Below are 21,462 nucleotides of genomic sequence, written 5' to 3'. Positions count from 1 at the left end.
AAAAAAACATATGCTCGCTCACACTGGTCAGAAGAATTTCAGCTGTGCACTTTGTAAAAAATCTTACGGACAACAGAAGAGCTTAAACAGACATATGAGAATGCATATCGATGATTGCAGTAAGTTGGCGTGTTGCGGAAATAGTTTTCAAAATAAAAATGATTTTAACGATCACGTGACGGAATGGCATTCAAATATTTTTTACAATTTTTCCCATTAAATAAAAATGCCTCGGTATTAAACCACTTTGTTTACTAAGTCATAGCTTTGAATCACGGTAAGTTTAGTCTTGTTTTTGAGAATCCAATTGCATTCTTTTTGAGGATGTTATTTCTTTCACAGGTCCTAGACCTACAAGTATATGGTAAATGACGATACCAGAAAGGAATAACGCCGCCATTTTCTTACTTTATACTACTGTGAGACCGTTTCCTTTTATGAGTTCCAGTTTTAAATGTTTCTTCTGTCTTGAATATTACTCAGAAATTTCTCAATTTTGGAACGTACTTCGATGTATAATTTGTTAGATGACGTTAGTATTTTAGACAGGTATATTCCTAAAGGGACCTTACAAGTTGATATATCGAAGTTAAAATGCCGTCTTTGTGACCAGGGTTTTGTGAACTTGGACAAAATCCGTGACCATTTGAAAGTGGTAAACATGGAGTGGTGAAAATGTTTCAATGTTTTTTATATAAATCTAATTTCGAAACGCGACGAGCTCTAACTGAGCATACAACGAAGAAACATACTGAGGAACCACATGCAGGAACTCGTATCTGCATAAGATGACTTTGAAAAAACATATGCAACATCATAATTTATCTTCTGATCGTTGAGAAATCGGAATCGTGTTTATAAAAGAGAAATTAATTGAAACTTATTCAATTAAGTAAAGGCAAAAGATTCCGTTTTAGCTCACTAAATCTGCAATTACTTCACTAAAATGAATGTAATTAAATTTTAATTTACGTTATTTTTTTCTTTGATTGTTGCCATGTATATTAAAAATTAAAGTAAAGTATGCATTTAAAACAAAATATTATTATGATATTATTGTGTTTTCTGGATGTTACATAAGTAGTACAAATAATACATTTTATTCAACTTAATTAATTTATTGAAATTAAACTATATGTAAAGATATATGTATTGTGTATTCACCACCTACCTGCTCATAACTATGACAGCTTCTTTTCGTTCTAAAGGTTATCTGGAAGAGATGGCTACTTAGCCATAAGACCGCCTTTTGTGCATTTTGTATTAAATATGTGTGTGTATGTTTGTTTTTATTGTGGTGTGCAAATGAAGTAATAATAATAATTACAGTGATTTTAAACTGTTCACAGTCATACTTCTGTCTGTCTTCTACTGTCTGCTGTCTGTTTATTTTTTTTTCGGTGGTAGCTTTTTGTTCATATGTTCATTCGACGATTCAAAAGTGCTTATTGTAAGTTTATTTGAATAAAGAATATTTTGATTTTTTTTTAATTTTTTTCTTGATAACAAGGACAACTGTAATAATGATAATAAAGGTTTAAAGGAAAATTAAAAAATAGATATTATTATATTAAGGTTACGGTGTAATTCTTAGCCTTAAATGATATTAATTAGGAACGCTATCGTACTACTTCAACGCGTGCGTTGCAAAAATAGTTAAATATATACAAGTACATTGTACTACAAAAACATTAAATTTTGTGACTAAAAAATAATTAAAAATTGGAAGGTATATTTATTCTATAGGAGGAATATTTCACTGTTTTTTTATTTGGCAAAGATATTGAAATTTACGAGCGAAAGTTATTCAATCATCAAGGAGATTTAATGAAGATAAGGTTTGTTTTATAGCATGTAGTTTAGACGTATAGTTTTCGAGAATATATAAAATTAAAATAATTCAACGTTCTGGTACGGCCGTGGCTCGAGTTCCGAGGAGGCGCCTATGCCGATGATGACATCCTCTCAAGCGCCACGTTGCTTTCACTGTCTCAGAATTATGAAAAGTGATTGAACGTATAGGTAAATTATATAATCCATCTGTTGGCATATGCAGCGTAATAAAATTTAAGTGCTATGCGGGCGACACCGCGAGGGGGCCACTAGCTATTTATAAAAAACGAACCAACAATAAATTTGTTTGAACAATCACCAACAAAAAATTTAGCAAAAATAAAGTAAATAAATAATAATAATTTTGCTCCCGTTAACTTACGGCAGCTCTGAGGTGAGAATAGACTGTTCCTTAACACGATGGAAGTATATTCGTAGTTGATAGTAGCTGCTTAAATTTATTAAATATGCTACTTGACTCGTGTTTAAAATTATTTTAAAATTGAAACAGCTTCACGCTATATCTCGCACGCAGTAGGGTAGTCACAGGGAACCTAGTATGAAGACACTCGGTTCTTACTTAACAGACTTTACGCTGAAGTTTGGAGGCTTCGCGTGTTAAGTTAAGTGGCGGAACTCAACGTCGCGCTTTGTCTCGACAAAAGAACGAAGATGTGAAAATATAAATTTATGGAACAACCAGTCGTGGTGCAGGAGCACAAAGTGTGCTCCTGCACCACGACAGGCCTCAAACTTCCCAAATTATTTTAAGTAGTTAATATTGTTTTACTGTACCATAAAATATATTTTACTTTTTTGACTATTAAAAAATAAAAAAACAAGTATATCACTTTGATGTTAATAAATTGACAACGTATATACCTACTTAGTTAAAAAAATCGAAATATGATATTGCCTTAATTTTATTAGGCAGGATGACAGATTTAGAAAATTATGATTACAACGTAAATTGTTTCAACAAGAAATAAGATTAGTGTAGTAGTTTAATTATTTAGTATTAAAAAAATACGTGTTAATTTATAAGTAAAAAAATGGCACGGAACGCGGCAAAGTGCCATGGCGTCTCTTGTGACGTCAAGTGTCAGTAAACACTAGATGTTAAAGTTTGACACTCTTCCATAAATGTGATAATTGGTGTTGTTAAGTATGAATTCAAAGGTGTACAAGTGGTGTTCAGTCCCTCAGTGTACAAATACATCAATAAAAACTCCCAATAAGTTATTTATTTTTGTTCCGCACAAAAAAACAACACGAGATAAATGGCTTAAACTTGCAAGACGAGATTTAACGAGAATATTGCCCAATACTCAGCTTTATTTTTGTGAAGATCACTTCGATGTAAGTATACCTATCCTTAAATTTGTAGAAACTAAACAATACTAATATATATGTCACCGCAACATTATAAACTTCGTAACATAATGTTTCAAGTATAATGTTCTTTTATGCATTCAATTCCGCAATATTGTAACTAATCGATACTTTATGAACTTCTCAAACGCCGTCCCCGTTTGGTTTGGATGGTTTTAGAAAAAAGCCGACAAAAACCTGTTAACGTTTATTATGTGTCATAAGTATATTATATTTATAGCATTGTGTGTTTACTCACTAGGCATTTGGATATATAAATAATTAAGAATCGCAATATTATAAAGCATATATGCAATACAGTGTAATATGCAATGTAATGTAACATAACATTATTTGTGTAATTGATATTTTTAATTTTGCAGACAATTTTTCATTTTATTGTTAACATATGGTATGTGCTGGTGTTATTCCGTATTTTTTTTTTTTTTTTTTTTTTTTTTTTTTTTTTTCCTCAGAGTTCATCTGCGATCAGTCCCAAACTATAAGCAGATCTGTTCATTTTAAGTTTGTTGGCGTTTCGAGGAACCTCCCCAGCAGGAAGCTCTACTCATCTTTTACCACCTTTCATCCAGTGTCTGAATATTGTGTCGTTTAAGGCGTTTACTATAGCTGATAGTCATCAGATTTGCTGCTAGTTCATTCGGGTGGTTGCTGAGCCGACTTTTGTATCTGATGGTAGAGCTTTTTATCTCTTCTTTTACTGTTTTTATTTTTAGAAAATTGTGTATTTCTGAGTTGGTTACACCCCATGGGGCGTTCGTTATGGTGCGTAGAATACAATTTTGTAATCTCTGGATAATGGTTATGTTAGAGATACAAGCGCTCCCCCATAGTTGGACTCCATACATCCACACTGGCTTAAGGATCATTTTGTAGATAAGTAACTTGTTGTCTACTGAGAGTTTAGAGTTGCGTGCCATGAGCCAGTACATATTTTTATATCTGATGTTTATTTCATCGCGTTTAGTTTTAATGTGCTTCTGCCAGGTAAGTCTCCTATCAAGGTGAAGGCCAAGATATTTGACGGAGTTGCTCTGAGGCAGAGTAGTGTCACCCAGTCTTACCGGTGGGCAGTTTCCTTTCCTTAACGTAAAGGTGATGTGAGTAGACTTAGAGGCACTAGTCTTAATGCGCCATTTTTTGAGCCAATCATCCACTTTGCAGAGGCCTGTTTGAAGGATGTTTGAAGCAGTTACAGGATTTGAACTGCTTGCCATTAGCGCAGTGTCGTCGGCAAAGGTAGCAATAGTAATCTGCGGTGCCTCTGGCAGATCAGCTGTGTATAAAGTATAAAGGAATGGACCAAGAACAGAGCCCTGAGGAACTCCTGCCTTTATATCGAAGATGTCAGATGTCTCTCCACTTTCTCGTACTTGGAACATTCGATTGGACAAGTAAGAAGTCATCAGGTTGAAGTAGCTGTGCGGTAAGATATTTTTTATTTTAAAAAGCAAACCTTTATGCCACACTTTGTCGAAAGCCTGTTGTATGTCCAAAAAAACAGCAGAGCAGTACTCTTTCGCTTCTAAGGATCTTCTTATCTGTTCACATACCCGATGTACTTGTTCAACGGTCGAGTGCTCTTGCCTGAAGCCAAATTGATGTTTCGGAATTACTCCTTTTTCAGACAGTGTTGGTGCTAATCTACTTAGGAGGATCTTCTCAAACACTTTGGAGAGTATAGGTGTGAGGCTTATAGGTCTATATGATGTGACATCATCGGTTGGTTTTCCGGGCTTGTGTATCATGGTTATAATTGATACTTTCCATATACGTGGAAGATACTGCACTCTAAGTATACTGTTAAAGAGCGTATTAATAAATACTAGTGCCTTTTTAGGGAGTTGGGTTAGGATTTCCTTGGTAAGAAGATCGAAGCCTGGTGCTTTATTGTTTTTTAAGCCTCGTATGTGTCTTGCTAGCTCCTTTATAGTTACTGGTCTTGGTGGTAGACATAATTGGAGATCTTGTTGTAAAAGATCGTCAACCTCTTGCTCATGCTCTGGGGAACAACCATCGTTTGAATTAAAAACGTTTGCAAGATGTTTCGCGAAGATGTTTGCTTTTTCCTTGCCAGTCTTAGCCCAACCTCCGCTGTCATTTCTCAGGGCCGGTTTAATTTGTTGCGGTCTGTTGAGATTTTTGGTGAACTTCCACAGCGAGTATTCCGTGGAGGGTGTAGCAGTTAGGTTTTGTAACTTATTTTGTAGAGTGGCATTACTTACTTCATCCAGTGTGTCTTTCAACTCTCTTATAGCTTTATTTAGGGAAGCCTTGTCACATTTATGTCTAGTTTGATGCCAGATTCTTCGCTTTCTTCTTTTTTCTAGGACTTTCTGTTTAATTTCAAAAGGAAGGTTTTTTGCTGAAATTATTTTGTTTCTCAGTGGAGTATTACTCCAGCACGCGTTTTGTATCAAATTAGTAATGTATTTTGTGGCTTCTTCGATCTCTGAAGGTGTCTTTAAAGATATCTGTAGTTGTATGTTCTCCTCCAACTGTTCTTTAAAGCCTAGCCAGTCAGTAAATTGGTTGTAGAGTGTTTCTGGTTCGTCATAAAATATTACATTATTACTTATTGTTAGAAGTACTGGGGTATGATCAGAACTACTGTCGAGGCAAGATTCAATTTTCAGGTGCTGTTTTGATAGTCCACTGACTATAAAAAAATCCAATAAATCAGGTTTCCTCTTTTGGTCTGTAGGCCAATATGTTGGTTCACCAGTGGAGATCGTGTTAAAGTGATTCAAATCAATACAGCTTTTCAGTTGGCGGCCCCTCGTTGTGGTTAATCGGGAACCCCAGTATGTATGCTTGGCGTTCCAGTCGCCCCCTACGATGAACTTAGTGCCCAGTGTTGAGAAGAACTCATTGTACATCGAACTGTCTATTGTATGTTTTGGGGGACAGTAAATCGCAGATATATGGAGTGGTCCTTCCTTACTTTCTATAACAATGGTAGTTGCCTGGATTGGGCTTGTTTTATACCCGGGCAAGGGATGGTGTTTGATATTTTTTCGGATTATAATCGCGGTTCCAGCATGACCAGTACCATCAGGGTGGTGGGTGACATAGGTGTAACAGTCCTTGATCTTGATATTACTTTTTTCCGTACAGTGCGCTTCAGCTATAAGGACGGCATCAAGGTTGTTGTTTACAATCAGTAACTCTAACTCAGATTTATTTGGAGCCAGACCGTTGATATTCCATGTTCCTATTCTTAGCATTGTTATTTTTTTATTCTGTCTAGTAGTGTAGTTATGAGGCTCAACAGAGTGCCCATTTGTTGTAGGATAAGATCAAATTTTTCAGATTGTTTTATTATTAGATCTTCAATTTTTGTATTATTTTTGGTTTCAGGAGTAGGGTTGCCCATTTCCTTTTTCGCTTTCTCTGCGTAAGTGGTACGGTCACTATCTGGATCACATCTTGGTGTTTCTGTGGTTTCTTTTTGAGTCATTTTTCTTTGGTATTGGACTGCCTTTCCTGGCATTCTTCTTGCTAGTATTTCTCTGTACACTTCACATCCTTTGTAATTAGCTGGGTGCGAACCTTCACACAGTGCACATATAGCTGGAGTCCGGCGGTCTTTTTTGGGACACTCGGAAGTTTTGTGCCCTTGAGCACATTTTACGCATCGGTATGGCCTCATGCAATAATTCTTCGAGTGGCCATACTGTTGGCATCTCTGGCACTGTGGTATTGTTGTTCTCTTCTTGGGGTCCTCAATTACAATGGATTGGTGGTAAATATATTTAATATCTTTCACTGCTCCGTTATTGGGACCTGGAGCAATGTTGACAAAGAAAGTCGTTGTTGGTTTCTTATCCGGACCATATTTGGCGTTGATTATTTCCCCGTAAACCTTATTTCCGGTCTTTTCTATTTCCTCTTCTATTGCACTAGTTGGAGTTGTGTGATGGAGATTTTTGATAACAACCCTGTAGCAACGCTGCTCTTTTATGTTAAATGTGTGTCCTATCAGGCCCTTTTCTCTAACTATAGCAATAATTTTCTTGTATGTCTCAATGTCCCTGGAGGAAATTCTTAGTTGGCTCCTATTTACTATTTTAAAGTTGAAGTGATCCTTGTCAGCTACCGTTTCTATGAGCTCTGTTAGTCCATTGACATTTTCGATACCATATAGCAAAATAGGTGGTGGTTTACTAGGCCGCTTTTCTTTAATTTCGCTAGAATCTTCAACTTGGTCAATAGGTAGGTTGTGGTAGCGATTTTGAGTTTTTATTGCTTCTGGTGATGGTGATTGGGAAAGCTTTTTCCTTTTGTTTCTGGCCGCAGGAACTCTTTGCCAGTTTGGAGGCACGGGGGTGACAATCTCTAAGTGACAATTCCGTATTATAAATAAAAAACAAAACTTCGTAAATTTTAAGTTTTGTCTTTTACCTAATCAACCTTGTTATGTATCATAATATTGTATCACATTTTATATCGATTTCAGTTGCCTAATGATATGGAAAATTACATGCAGTATCATTTGATGGGATCGGTCTCACAAATTCGTATGAAACCAGGGTGTGCCCCTACAAAATTTTATTGTCAACCTGATAAAAGAAAACATACATCTGATACAACAGACCAAAAATATATTTGCAAAAAACAAAGAAAAATACTAATTGGAGAGTGCAAGAAAGAAATAGAAGGAAAAAATAATAATACAAAACAGTTGGAGCTTGGAGAGACTTCACTTGGAAATTCAGGTATTAGAATTTATTGTATTAAAACTTATTTTGTATATTAATCATCTCTATCATAGATGGACTCAATTTATTAATATCTAATAATTAACATAAGAAATATAAGCAGCTTATGAGCCAGAGTGCAACATGAGTTCCGCCACTGAACTCTCAATGCCACAAGAATTTGATGGAAAATGGGAAATGGAAGTTTCTTTATACTAGACTTCCAAGGTCCCTCTGCCTAACCTGCTGTGAGTGGAATACAGCATGAAGCTGAAAAAAAGTAATTTAAAAAGACCAACTTGTAAAATTTAGAAATAGTCTTTAATAAGAAATTTGGTGATGGCTTTTAGACATAGATTTCAAAATGTAAGTATCATCATAGATTGCTTAGAAATTGCTATAAAATTGTACAAAAGCCTCTGAAGAATTAATAGCCATAATAAGGACTATTTGCCATTTAATGAATTTCTCCTGGTTGTAGTGCAAAAAGCAAACAGCGTAAAGTGCTATGTTCTGTATACCATTATAATTGCTTAGTGAATTTGGTATACAGAAAATTCAAACTACATTTTGGTTCTCTTATTTTATTTGATATTGCCCGCAAAAATTATCCTATTTAATATAGAAAAGTGTTTAGTTATTTCATAGAGTTGATATCTATGTACTGAAAACTTTAGATACTTTTTCTAATATTAAGAATATTCTTTAGTTACTTTTACTTCTTATGTTGGTTCATTTCAATTTCTCAGATATTTTTTCTAATAATATGTCTCTATTTATTATTCTTTTTGATTATTTAAGCTTATATTTTCTTACTAATTCTATTGAAAACTGAAAATAATATATTTAACAAATATTGTTATAGTTTAAGCAGGCGTAGCCGTGTCTGGGTCCACTAGTTTATATATAAGTTATAATATAACGGCAACACATTTTTATATTATTGTAAAATATACTTCAACTATATGATTTTTTCCCAGTTCTGCATATAACTGAGTAGGCAGAGGGAACCAGTGCTTAAACTTTAAACACTCTGTTCCTTGCTTGTCTTTTCACCAGATCCAGGAAATGAATATTCTTAATTCCCTCCCAAAAAGAATCGAACCCACAGACTATTGTACAAATCTGTGTCGCTGCTCTACTAAAGCGTTTACTAATGTATATTATAATTTACTAGAAATGCCTACCACAACTACAACATCGATATTTATTTCGCCTAACCTTTGCCGATGTTGTCACTCGTTTGGTTTCTACACCGATATGTCAACAGATGCTACCGAAGGAAAAGAAACCTACGAAAATATTCTAAATGAAACATTTAATATTCAGGTGAAAAAAGGGTTCTATAGTTCTTTTCTTTATTATTTATTTTAAATTATACTTCCAAATATATTTCCGTAACTCTTTTCAATTGGTATCCTTATTTAATTGATAAATACCTACTTACCTATTTAAAGACATTATTATGAGACATTATATGTTGAATGGCAGGCATCGAAATCAAACCAACTATCGTCGCGTATACAGTCAAAAGCTGTGCGGCTGCGACACAATGGCTTCGTGAATATTTAATTTTTTTTTTCGGTAAATTAGAGGCTCCCATTTAAATTTAAATATATTTCATTTTTTTTTTTCAAGTGCTAACAAGTATTTTCATTCTCAGATTTCCCCAATTAACAAAGGTTCAGTACAATCGAGCACGCAAATTTGTGATGAATGTATAAATAAATTACAAGAGGCCTATGCATTTAGAAACATGGTCATCGCTAATGAAAGTAAAATGCTGGAACATTTTGACACTGAGCAGAGTGGTGAGGTTTTTTTATTTTAAATTGGAGTTTATTTTTATGAAATGAATCAAATAGCGTGTTGTGTCCCGCATATAACAGGGAAAGCAGAATCGAACCCTAAACCGTCGCATTTACAGTCATATACTGTGCCATTGCGGCTCAACGGCCTTTTTTTTATAAAAGTTGTAATAATATATTTATTTATTAATTTTTCAGAAAAAATAAATATAAAAGAATTTGAGCATACAATAATTAAATCCGAAATAGATGTTAAAGAAGAATATATAAATGAGGGATATATGGAAAACGAAATATTTGACGTTGACACTAATGAAGGTAATACTTCTGATTTCATGCTATATCATATTGCAGGATAGGCGTTTATATCAAACCACTGTGCCATTACGTCCTTAATACATTATCACCATTTGAATATTCACTGTAAAACTAAGGCGTCGTTCTGACCTACGACAATATAGATTTACGCATATTAGGGTGTTGTAATTTATTGAGACAATTCATTTTACGCATATTAGCCGGTTGAGACAAACAAGCCGGTTAAATTAATGTTCCAGTATATGTTGATACAGTTGTTCGTACTCTTCCGAGGATTATTGTATTAATGTCCACATTAACCACAAGTAAATAACAAAAGGGATTTTTTTTAAAACTTTACCTTCGCTTTTTATACTTGGTTAATGTAAGTAATTTAAGTGTCACTTGTTTAATATTAAACTGACCAATCGTCTTAAATTCATCGTGTCTCTATCCTACGAGACTTTGGCGGAATAAAATATTCAAAAGACAAGCCTAAATTTTACCGTATTGTCGCAAGTATTATTTTCGAAAGGCGGGTTATGAATCAATATTGCAATCTCTGAATAAAATTTCTTGGTCAAGTGAATTAAAAGGCGATGTAAATGATATGCTTGCAATTTTTTATTAAATTCTTCGTCAAATAATTGACCACCATGTTCGTAAACAAAGCCATTTTCGTAAAAAATATCCAATTTAGTTTAGTCATGATTTGATCCGCATTCTGAAAATCAAGTATAAACTTCATCTTAAGATAAAACAATATAGTAATCCATTAGATGTTTTTGAATTTGAGTATGTTCGTAAAGATTGCAACACAATGTTAAAAAATTGTTATAGAAGATATATTTCTTCCATCGAAAATAGTTTACTAAAAAATCCTGCACTCTTTTTTTCATTTATAAAAAACTTGTGAAATAAAAACTCGGACTATGCAACTGTGATGTATTATAGTAACGTCAAGGTGTCTACATCTAGTGAAATTTGTTCTTTATTTGCACACCACTTTGCTAGTGTATATAAAGACACAGTAAGCGACAATGATTCAATACAAAGAACAAAAATAGTTGATTGATTATATATATTGCAATAATATTATTAATAAAATTACCTTAACCGAGGACATTGTAACTAAAAAATTAAAACTGTTAAACATCAGCAAAAGCTCTGGTCCAGATGACATTCCACCAATCTTCTTTGTAACTGTCCCAGTACATTGGCAAGGCGTAAGAGATCCACTTTTCAGTTGGTGTAGGTCCTATCTAAATAATCGAGAGTTGTGTTAAATGGCAGTGTTTACTTGTTTTATTTGTTTTATCCATTATCACGTTCGGTTAGTTGTGTTCTTTTTGTTTTGTTAAATCTCTTAATTTAGTTTAAATTTGATCCCATTAGTCTATCTTTTCTCAATAGGTATATAATGTTAAAAGTTATTTAGTAATATTTTTAAAGTTAATTACTAAAATGTAAATAACAAGTATACTGTTGGTGCATGTTGTGTCTACCTGTAAGGGAAATAACACTTTGCAATGTATTCTTTTTATTTTACTTGTGTATTTTTTCATGTAATGTGTATATTCTGTTGGTGGACCTTATTATATAAATAAATAAAACAATGATCCTGATAATACATGAGATGAACATGATAACATTGATGTGGAATTAAGAAAAATATTTAAGATTAGCTCCAGGAGAAAAGAGTGTTCCACATAGTTTACTTTTTGACGAACACGCATAAGAATTGTTTTTTCGAATTATTTATTTGAGTCAATTCTGTACATATATCATGTCGCAGTCGTATGACTGTAAACGCGACAGCTTGTGGTTTCGATTCACAATTGAGGAAATAAAATATTTTTATACTTTCAATTTTTTGCGATGGTATCGAATGCCTCCAGAAATCGGCGGTTCATGGGGACCGGAGTGTCTTAAGACTAGGCTCCCTCAGCCTGCCCTGAACCCTGCTACTTGCGGGATATAACGTGAAGCTGAAAAAATATGTTTATGTTGTCAGGTGTTTTGTTTTGCTGATAATTTGTTACTGATACTATTTTTATTTCAAAAATAAATGTTGTCAAGCTAAAAAGTGAAATTTCTTTTTTAAGATATAAACATTAAAGAGGATCCCGAACATGATATTGAAGATGTTATAGAATCTCAAAGTAAGGAAATTGCTTCAAACAAAATACAAGGTAAATTGAATGGTGTAATTTAGCATCACGCTGTATCCCGCACAAAGCATAATAGGCAGAAATAACCTAATGCTAAGACACTCCGTTCCCCATTTTCCGTCGAATTCTGATGGCATTCATGTTGAGTTGCGAAACTCAACGCCGCACTGTGCCTCGACATCAGTGCGATCATATTAAATATTTCATATCCTTCTCTGTCACGCTTACAATTAGACTTTGAGTCCCTCCGGGCCTCTGACTGGATATATTATAATTTAAAAAATAACATTCAATCATTGATGATTTTTGTCTTCGACTTGGATTTGTAGTTGTGCCCACTACTGTGAAAATAGTTAATATACGCCATCTGAAAAAATAAACATATTTCTTTATAAGTGTTATGTATACACTAAACTAAACAAAGGAAAATATTTAGAATAGTATAAATAATTTAACGTACTGAGACTCGAACCCGCATCTGTAGTTTACCGACCATGCGCTAACCAAGGCGCGTAATTTTGTTATTAATGTTAGGTCTATTTATTTTCTCCATCTTGTGTCTCACATATAGCAGGATAATCTGGGAGAATCTAGTTATGCACAATTCTCGAGACATTGTGTGTTGCGTTGTGGAACTCAACGCCGCTTTGTTCAGAGCGAAGAAATGAAAACAGCTTATTTCCCAGAGTGGGAATCAAACCCACGAAAGTCGTGCTCAGACGCTATACCGCTGCTCCAAGACGGCCTCCATATTAGGTCTTACTTTATCAAAGTTGGGATAGCTGGGATAGGACTGTAAGATTGGTAAAATTGTTTGCAATTTAATTAAGTATAAAAAATGTAAATGATCGCCGTCTGTACTTGGAAGATATACAGGAAAAATCTCTTGTTGAGTGCGTGTATCAATACAATAATTTAAAATTTTTGGTCTGCGCGTTTGTGCAGGCTAATCGCAGAAACGGCTTAATCGATAGTAATGCAATTAACTAACGTAAAGAACAAGCACGTATCGACTTTCGTATAATGTTACTTTCATTAACATTTTGAAAGGTAAAATGAAACGTAAAGTGTTACTTTCTACAAAACCCGGCCAAGTTCGTCTAGCTCATCGAGGATTTGTGCCAATTTCTTGAATATGGGTCAACGGGAAGTTTAACTTTAAAATATTTATAAGCTTACATTTGCGCCCGTGTAGTGTATATGTATAACTACAAATGTAAGTTTGTAATTTTTTTGTGACAAACTTATAAATTATCACTTTTCGAAATTTTCTTAATTATCATAATACCTAAGTTAATCGTGAAGTAAGCCATAAATTTTAGCCTTATGCCGCCATAAATTCTTGAGAAAAAGGATCTAAACAGACAGACAGACGGACATCCTATATCCATCCAGGGTTCTGTTTTTTCCTCTTACTTTCCATAAACTTGCAAATCGACTCTTTTCCACATAATATTGGTAATACTTTTTATGAATACACTATATTAGCAGAAGTGATGCCATCTGTTCGCTGTATTACCTCAGAACTAAAACACTTATTTCATTGCAGGTGTTGAAACATCCTTAAACTTTGTAAAATCAAAATACTATGATTCTCAAAAATCACCAAATAATATAAAATGTGATGATAATATGACTTTTAAGACGGAAAAGGAAAAGCTATGCGAGTCTCAAAAGTATCATCAAGCCACTATGCCACCAACATATGTGTCTGAGGAACCAGAAATACTAATGCTATCCATGCATTATGTTATATGTGCTTTTTTTAGAGAATCCAAAGAAAATATAGATTTCAATCAATTTATGACTTTTTGCAAAACAATATTTACAAATGAACGCTGTGAAATGGTACAAAGGGCGACTATTGGGCGATGCGAATCAACTCATTGGTATAATATGAGATACGGTAGAGTTATGGCGTCGCAAGCCTATGACGCAGCGCATTATCTACAAGTTGGTCCCTTGGTCGATCGAATATTTGGTGCCAACATTCTGATGGAGACACAACCTGTGGAAAGAGGGGAATCACACGAACAATCTATAAGAAACGTGGTTGCTAAACTTAAAAATATTGAAATTAGAAAACCCGGCCTTGTAATCAGCCCTGATTTACCGTTTATTGGAGCATCGCCAGATGGTATCAGTGATGATTACGTAATAGATATCAAAAGTTGTATCTCAACCACCGCCTCTAATATTCATACTGGAAATATTGGAAAGGAAAATTACGCAGAAATTCAGACACAGATGCATGTTACTAAGAAAAAAATGGGCTTGTTTTGTATTGCGCAGCCAGATTTTACAATATCCAAAAAAAATCACATTTATGAAGTGCCCTACAATGAGACTTACTGTGAAGAACTATTCTTAGAGATAGTAACGTTTTGGAAGAAGTATATTTATAAAAAGTTGATTTATTTACAAGATCCTGGGATATCTTTAAATTAAATTTGTTCTTCATTGGATTTTTATTATTATGTTTTGACTACTAGATGTCTACATATCTTTATAATATAAGGATATAATAAAGATGAGGAATTTGTTTGTTAAAACAATATAATCTCAGCAACTACTGGTTAGAGTTGAAATATATTCATGTTCATATATCTCAGACGGATATAACACCACGTCCATTGTTTCGATGTAACTCACTATACTTGCAGTCAAACCCTCCGTATTCAGAATGTGTCCATTTTACAATGGGGGCGAATTCATAGGTAAAAGTTGTTTAATAATAAAAATAAACACATTATATTATGCTAAAAATTAAAAAAAGACAACATTTATATATTAGCTTCTTTTAGCTTTACGCTATATCACTCCGTTTCTATTAGGACACTTCCGTTACTATGTAATGTTACGATCGATTCCCAGGCAGCGAGGCAAAGAGCGCCATTGAATTCCACAACTCAACACGCAATGCCTCAAGAACTCGTATAAAACTCGGGAATGGAAGTATTGATAGGTAGCGAAATGTCTTAACACTAGATTCTCAGGTTCCCTGTGTAGAGTTCTTGTCTTATTTGGATATTAATACAATACAATATACTTTATTGCACATAAAATTTACACAAATGTGTCTCTACACCTACACCTGTCCCTGCTACGTGCAGGATACAGCGTGAGCGAAGCTGAGCTCAAAGAATCTTGTGAGTTGTTGATGCCAGATCGTGTGACAATCAGTGGCGTAGCTAGGGTATTTGCTGCCCGGTGCGGCTCGGGGGACTTGATGCCCCTTTTCTGTTGATGAGTTCCAAAAAAAAAAACAAAGTGATCATCAACGTTGACTTCTAAAAAAAAAAACGTGATCGTGGACGTTAAGTTCTAAAAAAAAAACGTGATCGTCAATGTTGAGTTCTAAAAAAAACAAAGTGATCGTCGACTTTGATGCCCCTTTCCTTTTGATGCCCGGTGCGGCTTAAAGGACTTGATGCCCTTTAAAATGGTATACAGTCTAAAAAACAAAGAAAAAACACATTAATCGTCGACTTTGATGCCCTTTTCCTGTTGATGCCCGGTGCGACCGCACCGCTCGCACCCCCCTAGCTACGCCACTGGTGACAATAATAGAATGTCAACGTTGTCAATGTTGTACGGCAAGTCGTGGCTGCTGGCTTTTATGATTTTTTCTTATTGTTGATAATTTTCTAACTGATTGTATAACGCGCAGAAGATCAGATAGCCTAACCGTACTGAACTAATTTGTAATCAATACAGTATGAAGAATCACTGCCATCTTAAAAAATTGTGCGGCGCGTAGCTGGCGGCTTACCCTGCTACATAAGATTATTTATCTTGAGATCGCGTGGAGGTATCAAGATAAAACTAATATAAAATATTCTCCAGAATCCTCGGTAGACGAGTCTAACTCGTACTAGACCGGTTTTTTTGTTGGTTAAAAACATTAGTGTGACTTTAAGCCATAATTATTATGGAAGATTTTTAGAAACTGTATCGTTTAAATATATTCCGTTTTCTCATGAAAAATTTTTCTCCGACAGAAAGTGGAACCCATAATCCATCGCGTACGAGTACAATTTATAAATACACAGCTGTTTTTTATTCTAATATTATTAACATTCGTTCATTAGGCCATCACGGAGCAGCGGCACAGCGTGTAAATGCGCGACAGTAAATGCGTTGATTAGGGTGCGATTCTCTGGCGTTGAGTTCCGCCACTCAACAGGCAATGAGTCGGCAATTCTGTTCAGACTTAACATTTGGTTTCCTTTCCCTACCGGCGGGATAAAGCGTGAAGCTTAGAAAATATAAAAATTCATTAACATTTAAATAATAATTTTCAGATAAATTACAAAATAACGAGGAAGATTATTGGCCCAAAGTACTAGGGAGACGAGGCGAGAGGCCAATATTGAGGGAGAATTCTTTGAAACTTCTAGAAAATTCCACAATGTTCCCATTTCAATACAACAAGTGCAGATATTTATGTCTCATATGCAAAAAACAATTTATTGAGATGGCAACACTAAGGAACCATAATTTAACTCATTCCGCAGAAAATTTTGAGAAAATAATAATCAGGCAAAACCAAACCATGGTTAAAGTTGAAATTTCAATACTTATTTGTAAAAAATGTGATGCGAATTTTGAAAATTTAGATGATTTAAGAGTTCATTTGACAGAAAAACACAGTATTAAATTTCCAATTAAAGAAAATCTGTTGATACCGTACAAAATAGAAAATGAAGGTCTCAAATGTCAAATTTGCTCGGAATTATTCGATAATTTCAGAACTTTGAGTATGCACGTCAATAAACATTATAAAAATCATATTTGTGATGTATGCGGACATAGTTATTCCAATTTAGTATTTTTGAATTTACACAAAACTAGAGCTCACAAAAAACATGTATGTACAGAGTGTAATATGAATTTTGAAACAGGCACAGATAAAAAGAAACACGACATAGACAAACATGATGTGAAAATAGAGAAAAAATTAAGATTTGTCTGTTGGTATTGCAATGAAAGATTTTCGCAGGAAAATTTAAAAATGCAACATTTGGTGGACAAACATGGCATAAGAAAACCAGATTATAAATGTCCATTTTGTTCCAAAGGATTTATAACTAAAAGTCTTTGCAATAATCACATGAAAAATGTTCATATGAAGGAAAAAAAACATGAATGTGACATTTGTAATAACTTTTTTTATACTAAATCTGATTTAATGAGGCATAGGGTCACTCATACGGGCGAAAAAAATTTTTCTTGTGCACTCTGTAGCACTCTATTTGCCACTAAAGATTCTTTGAGACGTCATGTAAAAAGAAGTCATAATTAAATAGTTTTCTTTTATCTCAAGAGTAGTTGTCATTTCTATCCTTTTATTTATTGTATTTGTTATTTTGTATTTATAATTTCAAAATTTGCTTTTTCGATAAAGCCTCTGTTGACAATAACGTGGCGTTTTAGTTTTTAAATTTTTAAAGTGTTATTCCACTCTAAGGAAAGAAACTTACTTTATTAGAAAAGGTTTAAAAATTGGAAATGTGCATAAATACATTGTAAGAAACGTATTAGAACGTAGCTCGATGGGAACGCAGAGTAGTGCGCAGAGCGCTTGGTAATGGTAAACAAGAGCCGCGGGTTCGAATCCCACTACTTTCCCTTTATTTTTAGCTTCGGACAGCGGGAACCTATTTTTAAGACACTCGGTTCCCCACTTTCCGCCGAATTCTGGACGTATTGCGTGTCGAGTGCCGAGTGGAACTGCACACCACGCTTTGCGTCGACACCAGAGCGAAGAAAATGTAAATATGAAATATTTTATTTTCTCGAATGGAAATGGAATCCACAACTTGTCGCGTTTACAATCAAAAGTTGTGGCCATGCGCCACGACTGGTCTGAAAGTATCCAGGATTAGTGCGCGATACAGCGTGATTTGGGTAGTTCAACAACTGGAACATTGGATAGATATCAGAAAATGGAGTGTTGTTGTTCTTCTCTGCTTACCCTGCTATATGCAGGATTTTATTTGGCATTATACATTTTTGCAGTGAGGTGCCATCTCAGTCTACTCGTGATCACGGAATACTAAAAAGTGTTCGAAGCATCGAGTTTCCAAAAATACACCTATAAGACTAACTAGGGGCGCGAACCGGACCTCAATTTTGCCTCGCTGCGCTCGCAAAATCTCGGTAGTGTTCACATGTTGAGCGAAGCGAGAAATGAATTTTTGAATTTTTAGAATTTTTTTCGGCTTCAACCATCTACGTAGTCATATTTATATGTCTGCAAATTTTCATCTCAATCGGTCAAACCGTTTGGAAGCCTATTGGTGACAAAGAGTGTAAAAAGTCTAGAGGAGAGCACTCCGCTCAAAAATACGGGATTAATCCGGTTAAAGAGTTCCATTTCAAATATAATTAATACTTATAAATAATATAAATTACTAATAGTCGTACCTATTTTTTGTTACATGAAAACTTTTTATATTAATAAGTCATATTAAGATATAACATTTTATCTGTAGTTCACTCTGTACCTATTATATGACAAGCGTTTGATGATTTAAATTATTTTATTTCAAAATGGCTCTAAAAGAAAATGATATATATTCAGAATGTAAACATATAAAGCGAGTAAAACCCGATGCTGAAGTTACTGAAGGTAATCTTATTTTATATTTCACTATAAACTATTTTTAAATGTTTTCTCATTATGTGTTTAGGCTTAGGTACCTATAGTAAATCGAGATTGGGGATGGAATCCACAACTACTGCGTGTACATCTCTTCCAGTTGCTCTAACAGCTTTGCAACAGTTGTACAATATGATGAGCATTTTTCGGTGTCAGATTCGAAAGAGTGAAATATCTGAAAACTATTTCGATGTCTTCGAATGCCATAATATGCTGCTTACTAAACGGCAAGCGCAATATAAGTACTCTAAGGGCACTCATTAATAATATAATGTTTGAGTATATTGACCGCCCATAGAACAATGGAAGATCTGCTTTTTTGATCTTCAATGCTTCTTACACGTGTACATGTCTTTATTTTTAAGAAATACATAAAAAAATATAAATATTTTCTACTTATTACACAGAAATCGCTAAAAATATCGGCCACAACTACAGAACACTGCCAACATTCGAGAAAGGTCTTTTCGATTATATATTTATAAATCACTATTCTTTGGAACGAAATGAACTACTTAAATGTAGATGGCTGAAATATAAACAGAATATTGAGAAACGAGTATTCGCGCCGTTTCAATTTCCTAACATCAGGCAAGTTATTAACAAATATTTAGCGCCATTGTGGAATAGTTCTCAAGGTTCACAGTAGATGTGGGTTCGAGCTCGTTCAAAAGGAATGCTGTGTTTTACCCAGATGGCCTCTGTATCCCACATAAAGCCAGATATTTTGAGGGAACCTAGTGTTAAGACGCTCCGTTGTCTATCCATCGCACAATTTTTGATAAAATTGTGTGTGTAGTGGTAGAAATTAACTCTGCGCTTTCTACTAGAGCGAAGAAATGACAATAAATGATTCCTTCGAGTGGGCATTGAACCCACAACTGCCGCATTTACAGTGAAACGCTGTGCCCCTGCGCCACGACGGCTTCCACCTTTGCCAATACTTATGACATTATACTATATACTTATGACATTATACTATATATTAAGCTGTTTTGTATTAACTGCATAAAGCGTTTTAAATAAAAATAAATACGATTTTAGAGATCTACACTTCTGCAATGGTTGTATTCGATTCCTACCAAACGAGTCAGTATATCGCTATTCAGAACATCGAATGAAGCTCAAGCCCGGCCCCGGTGTCGACTTCCGTGGACAGATGCCCATACCTCAGGAACTTTTAATGAAACGCGGGAAAATACAAAAAGATAATAAAATTAAAAAGATTATTAAAGAAAAGAAATAAATTATAATCATTTATAAATAAAATTATCTGTAAATTGTAATCATTATTATTAAATTTATTTTGTAGATATTACTATATTTAATCGTTTACGGAGCTAGGTTGGCCGATGTAAAGAGCATCTCGTGAAATGGGGGTACGCACTGAAGGATGAATCAACCTCTGACTGACACCAACCTACAAACGATGGTACACTTACTCTCCTGCCCTAAATGTCCATTCACCTGTTCATATGACGAATTGATTAAGGCAAAAGATACCGCAGTCAACGTAGCTAAATACTGGCAAAATATAATCTGAATTTTCCAAGCGTTGACACGAAGAAGATGGCTCGATCAGCCTAAGTTAACATTGTTACTTGTGTAATGATTTTATATTAATAGTTTTGACATTCGCAATAATTTATTATAAAAATGTAATCGACCTCTGTTTTATTAAAAGATATTTTTGAAAATAGGTTTATGGAACTACCACCATTATGATGTGGTCGGAAAATTCGAGATGCACTTTTAGACTTAATGCGGAAAGAGAAAGAGGTCTTCTAAAATAACTGAATAAATATAAAATGTCGTATTAGAATTTAACAGATACATTGTACAACCTTATCAGTATTTTCTTTTAGAAAGAAATACAAGTTCAGTAAAAGCCTCGAGGTGTTTTATTTCGTTATATTTGTAATTCTAAAATCTGTTTAATTTAAGTAAAAAATATTAAATTAAAGAGGCAAATAAATGTTAATTTATCGATGAAACTTTAACTCCTTTGTTGTCGTTGTTTATACAAAATAATGATAGCTCAGTGATAATAATTCAATTCCCTTCACAAAATATCCATTTACCAAAAAAATTTACTTACGACATTATCACGTATTCTTCTGTAAAATAATTTTACAGACATTTATTTAATGAATCTGAATGGTAGATAACTTTTTCAATAATAAATATGTATCTATTTATTTTTATTATTTAAAATAGATAATTCTATTCTTAAAATAAAGCATTTTCAAAATAAATAGTTGTTGTTGTTGTTGTTCTTTATTTATGGCATTCCGAGCGTGCCAATCGTGTCTATCCATCGCACAATTTTTGATAAAATTGTGTGTGTAGTGGTAGAAATTAACTCTGCGCTTTCTACTAGAGCGAAGAAATGACAATAAATGATTCCTTCGAGTGGGCATTGAACCCACAACTGCCGCATTTACAGTGAAACGCTGTGCCCCTGCGCCACGACGGCTTCCACCTTTGCCAATACTTATGACATTATACTATATACTTATGACATTATACTATATATTAAGCTGTTTTGTATTAACTGCATAAAGCGTTTTAAATAAAAATAAATACGATTTTAGAGA

General features: G+C 34.2%; 2 protein-coding genes across 7 annotated transcripts in view; both read left to right on the top strand.

Moving 5' to 3' along the window:
* The window catches only part of LOC146530517 (uncharacterized), a 52,983-nt gene extending 35,457 nt beyond the window's left edge, over positions 1 to 17,526 (top strand). Inside the window, exons 1-8 of one of the 6 annotated variants that reach the window (XM_085199895.1) lie at positions 2,560 to 3,192; positions 7,685 to 7,943; positions 9,103 to 9,254; positions 9,589 to 9,736; positions 9,932 to 10,051; positions 12,136 to 12,222; positions 13,751 to 14,657; positions 14,797 to 14,923. In XM_085199895.1, the coding sequence (XP_085056021.1) occupies positions 3,001 to 3,192; positions 7,685 to 7,943; positions 9,103 to 9,254; positions 9,589 to 9,736; positions 9,932 to 10,051; positions 12,136 to 12,222; positions 13,751 to 14,649 (1,857 nt within the window). In that variant the 5' untranslated portion in view covers positions 2,560 to 3,000 and the 3' untranslated portion in view covers positions 14,650 to 14,657; positions 14,797 to 14,923. Of the gene's footprint in view, positions 1 to 2,551; positions 3,193 to 7,684; positions 7,944 to 9,102; positions 9,255 to 9,588; positions 9,737 to 9,931; positions 10,052 to 12,135; positions 12,223 to 13,750; positions 14,662 to 14,796; positions 14,924 to 16,505 lie in introns of those variants that run through there. The other 5 variants (XM_085199894.1, XM_085199892.1, XM_085199897.1 and 2 more) reach the window with 5 other exon arrangements.
* Positions 17,527 to 17,677: 151 nt separating this feature from the next.
* Positions 17,678 to 21,018, top strand: LOC146530516 (uncharacterized). The gene is made up of 3 exons (XM_085199904.1): positions 17,678 to 18,835; positions 19,273 to 19,456; positions 19,910 to 21,018. Exons 1-3 carry the CDS (start codon positions 18,757 to 18,759, stop codon positions 20,109 to 20,111), a joined length of 465 nt encoding a protein of 154 aa, XP_085056030.1. The 5' UTR covers positions 17,678 to 18,756; the 3' UTR covers positions 20,112 to 21,018.
* Positions 21,019 to 21,462: the final 444 nt, after the last annotated feature.

The sequence above is a fragment of the Heliconius melpomene genome, chromosome 17 (genome assembly GCF_056956725.1).
Source record: "Heliconius melpomene rosina isolate 202511_hmr_F chromosome 17, ASM5695672v1, whole genome shotgun sequence".
Classification (NCBI taxonomy): Eukaryota; Metazoa; Arthropoda; class Insecta; order Lepidoptera; family Nymphalidae; genus Heliconius; species Heliconius melpomene.
The sequence above is the reverse complement of the archived record's forward strand: the minus strand, read 5'-3'. Positions and strand labels throughout refer to the sequence as shown.

Coding starts and splice junctions, on each gene's coding strand:
- LOC146530516 (XM_085199904.1), top strand. CDS start 18,757: ATGGCTCTAAAAGAAAATGATATATATTCAGAATGTAAACATATAAAG. Junction 18,836..19,272: donor CGATGCTGAAGTTACTGAAG/GTAATCTTATTT, acceptor CTTATTACACAG/AAATCGCTAAAAATATCGGC. Junction 19,457..19,909: donor TTTCAATTTCCTAACATCAG/GCAAGTTATTAA, acceptor ATACGATTTTAG/AGATCTACACTTCTGCAATG.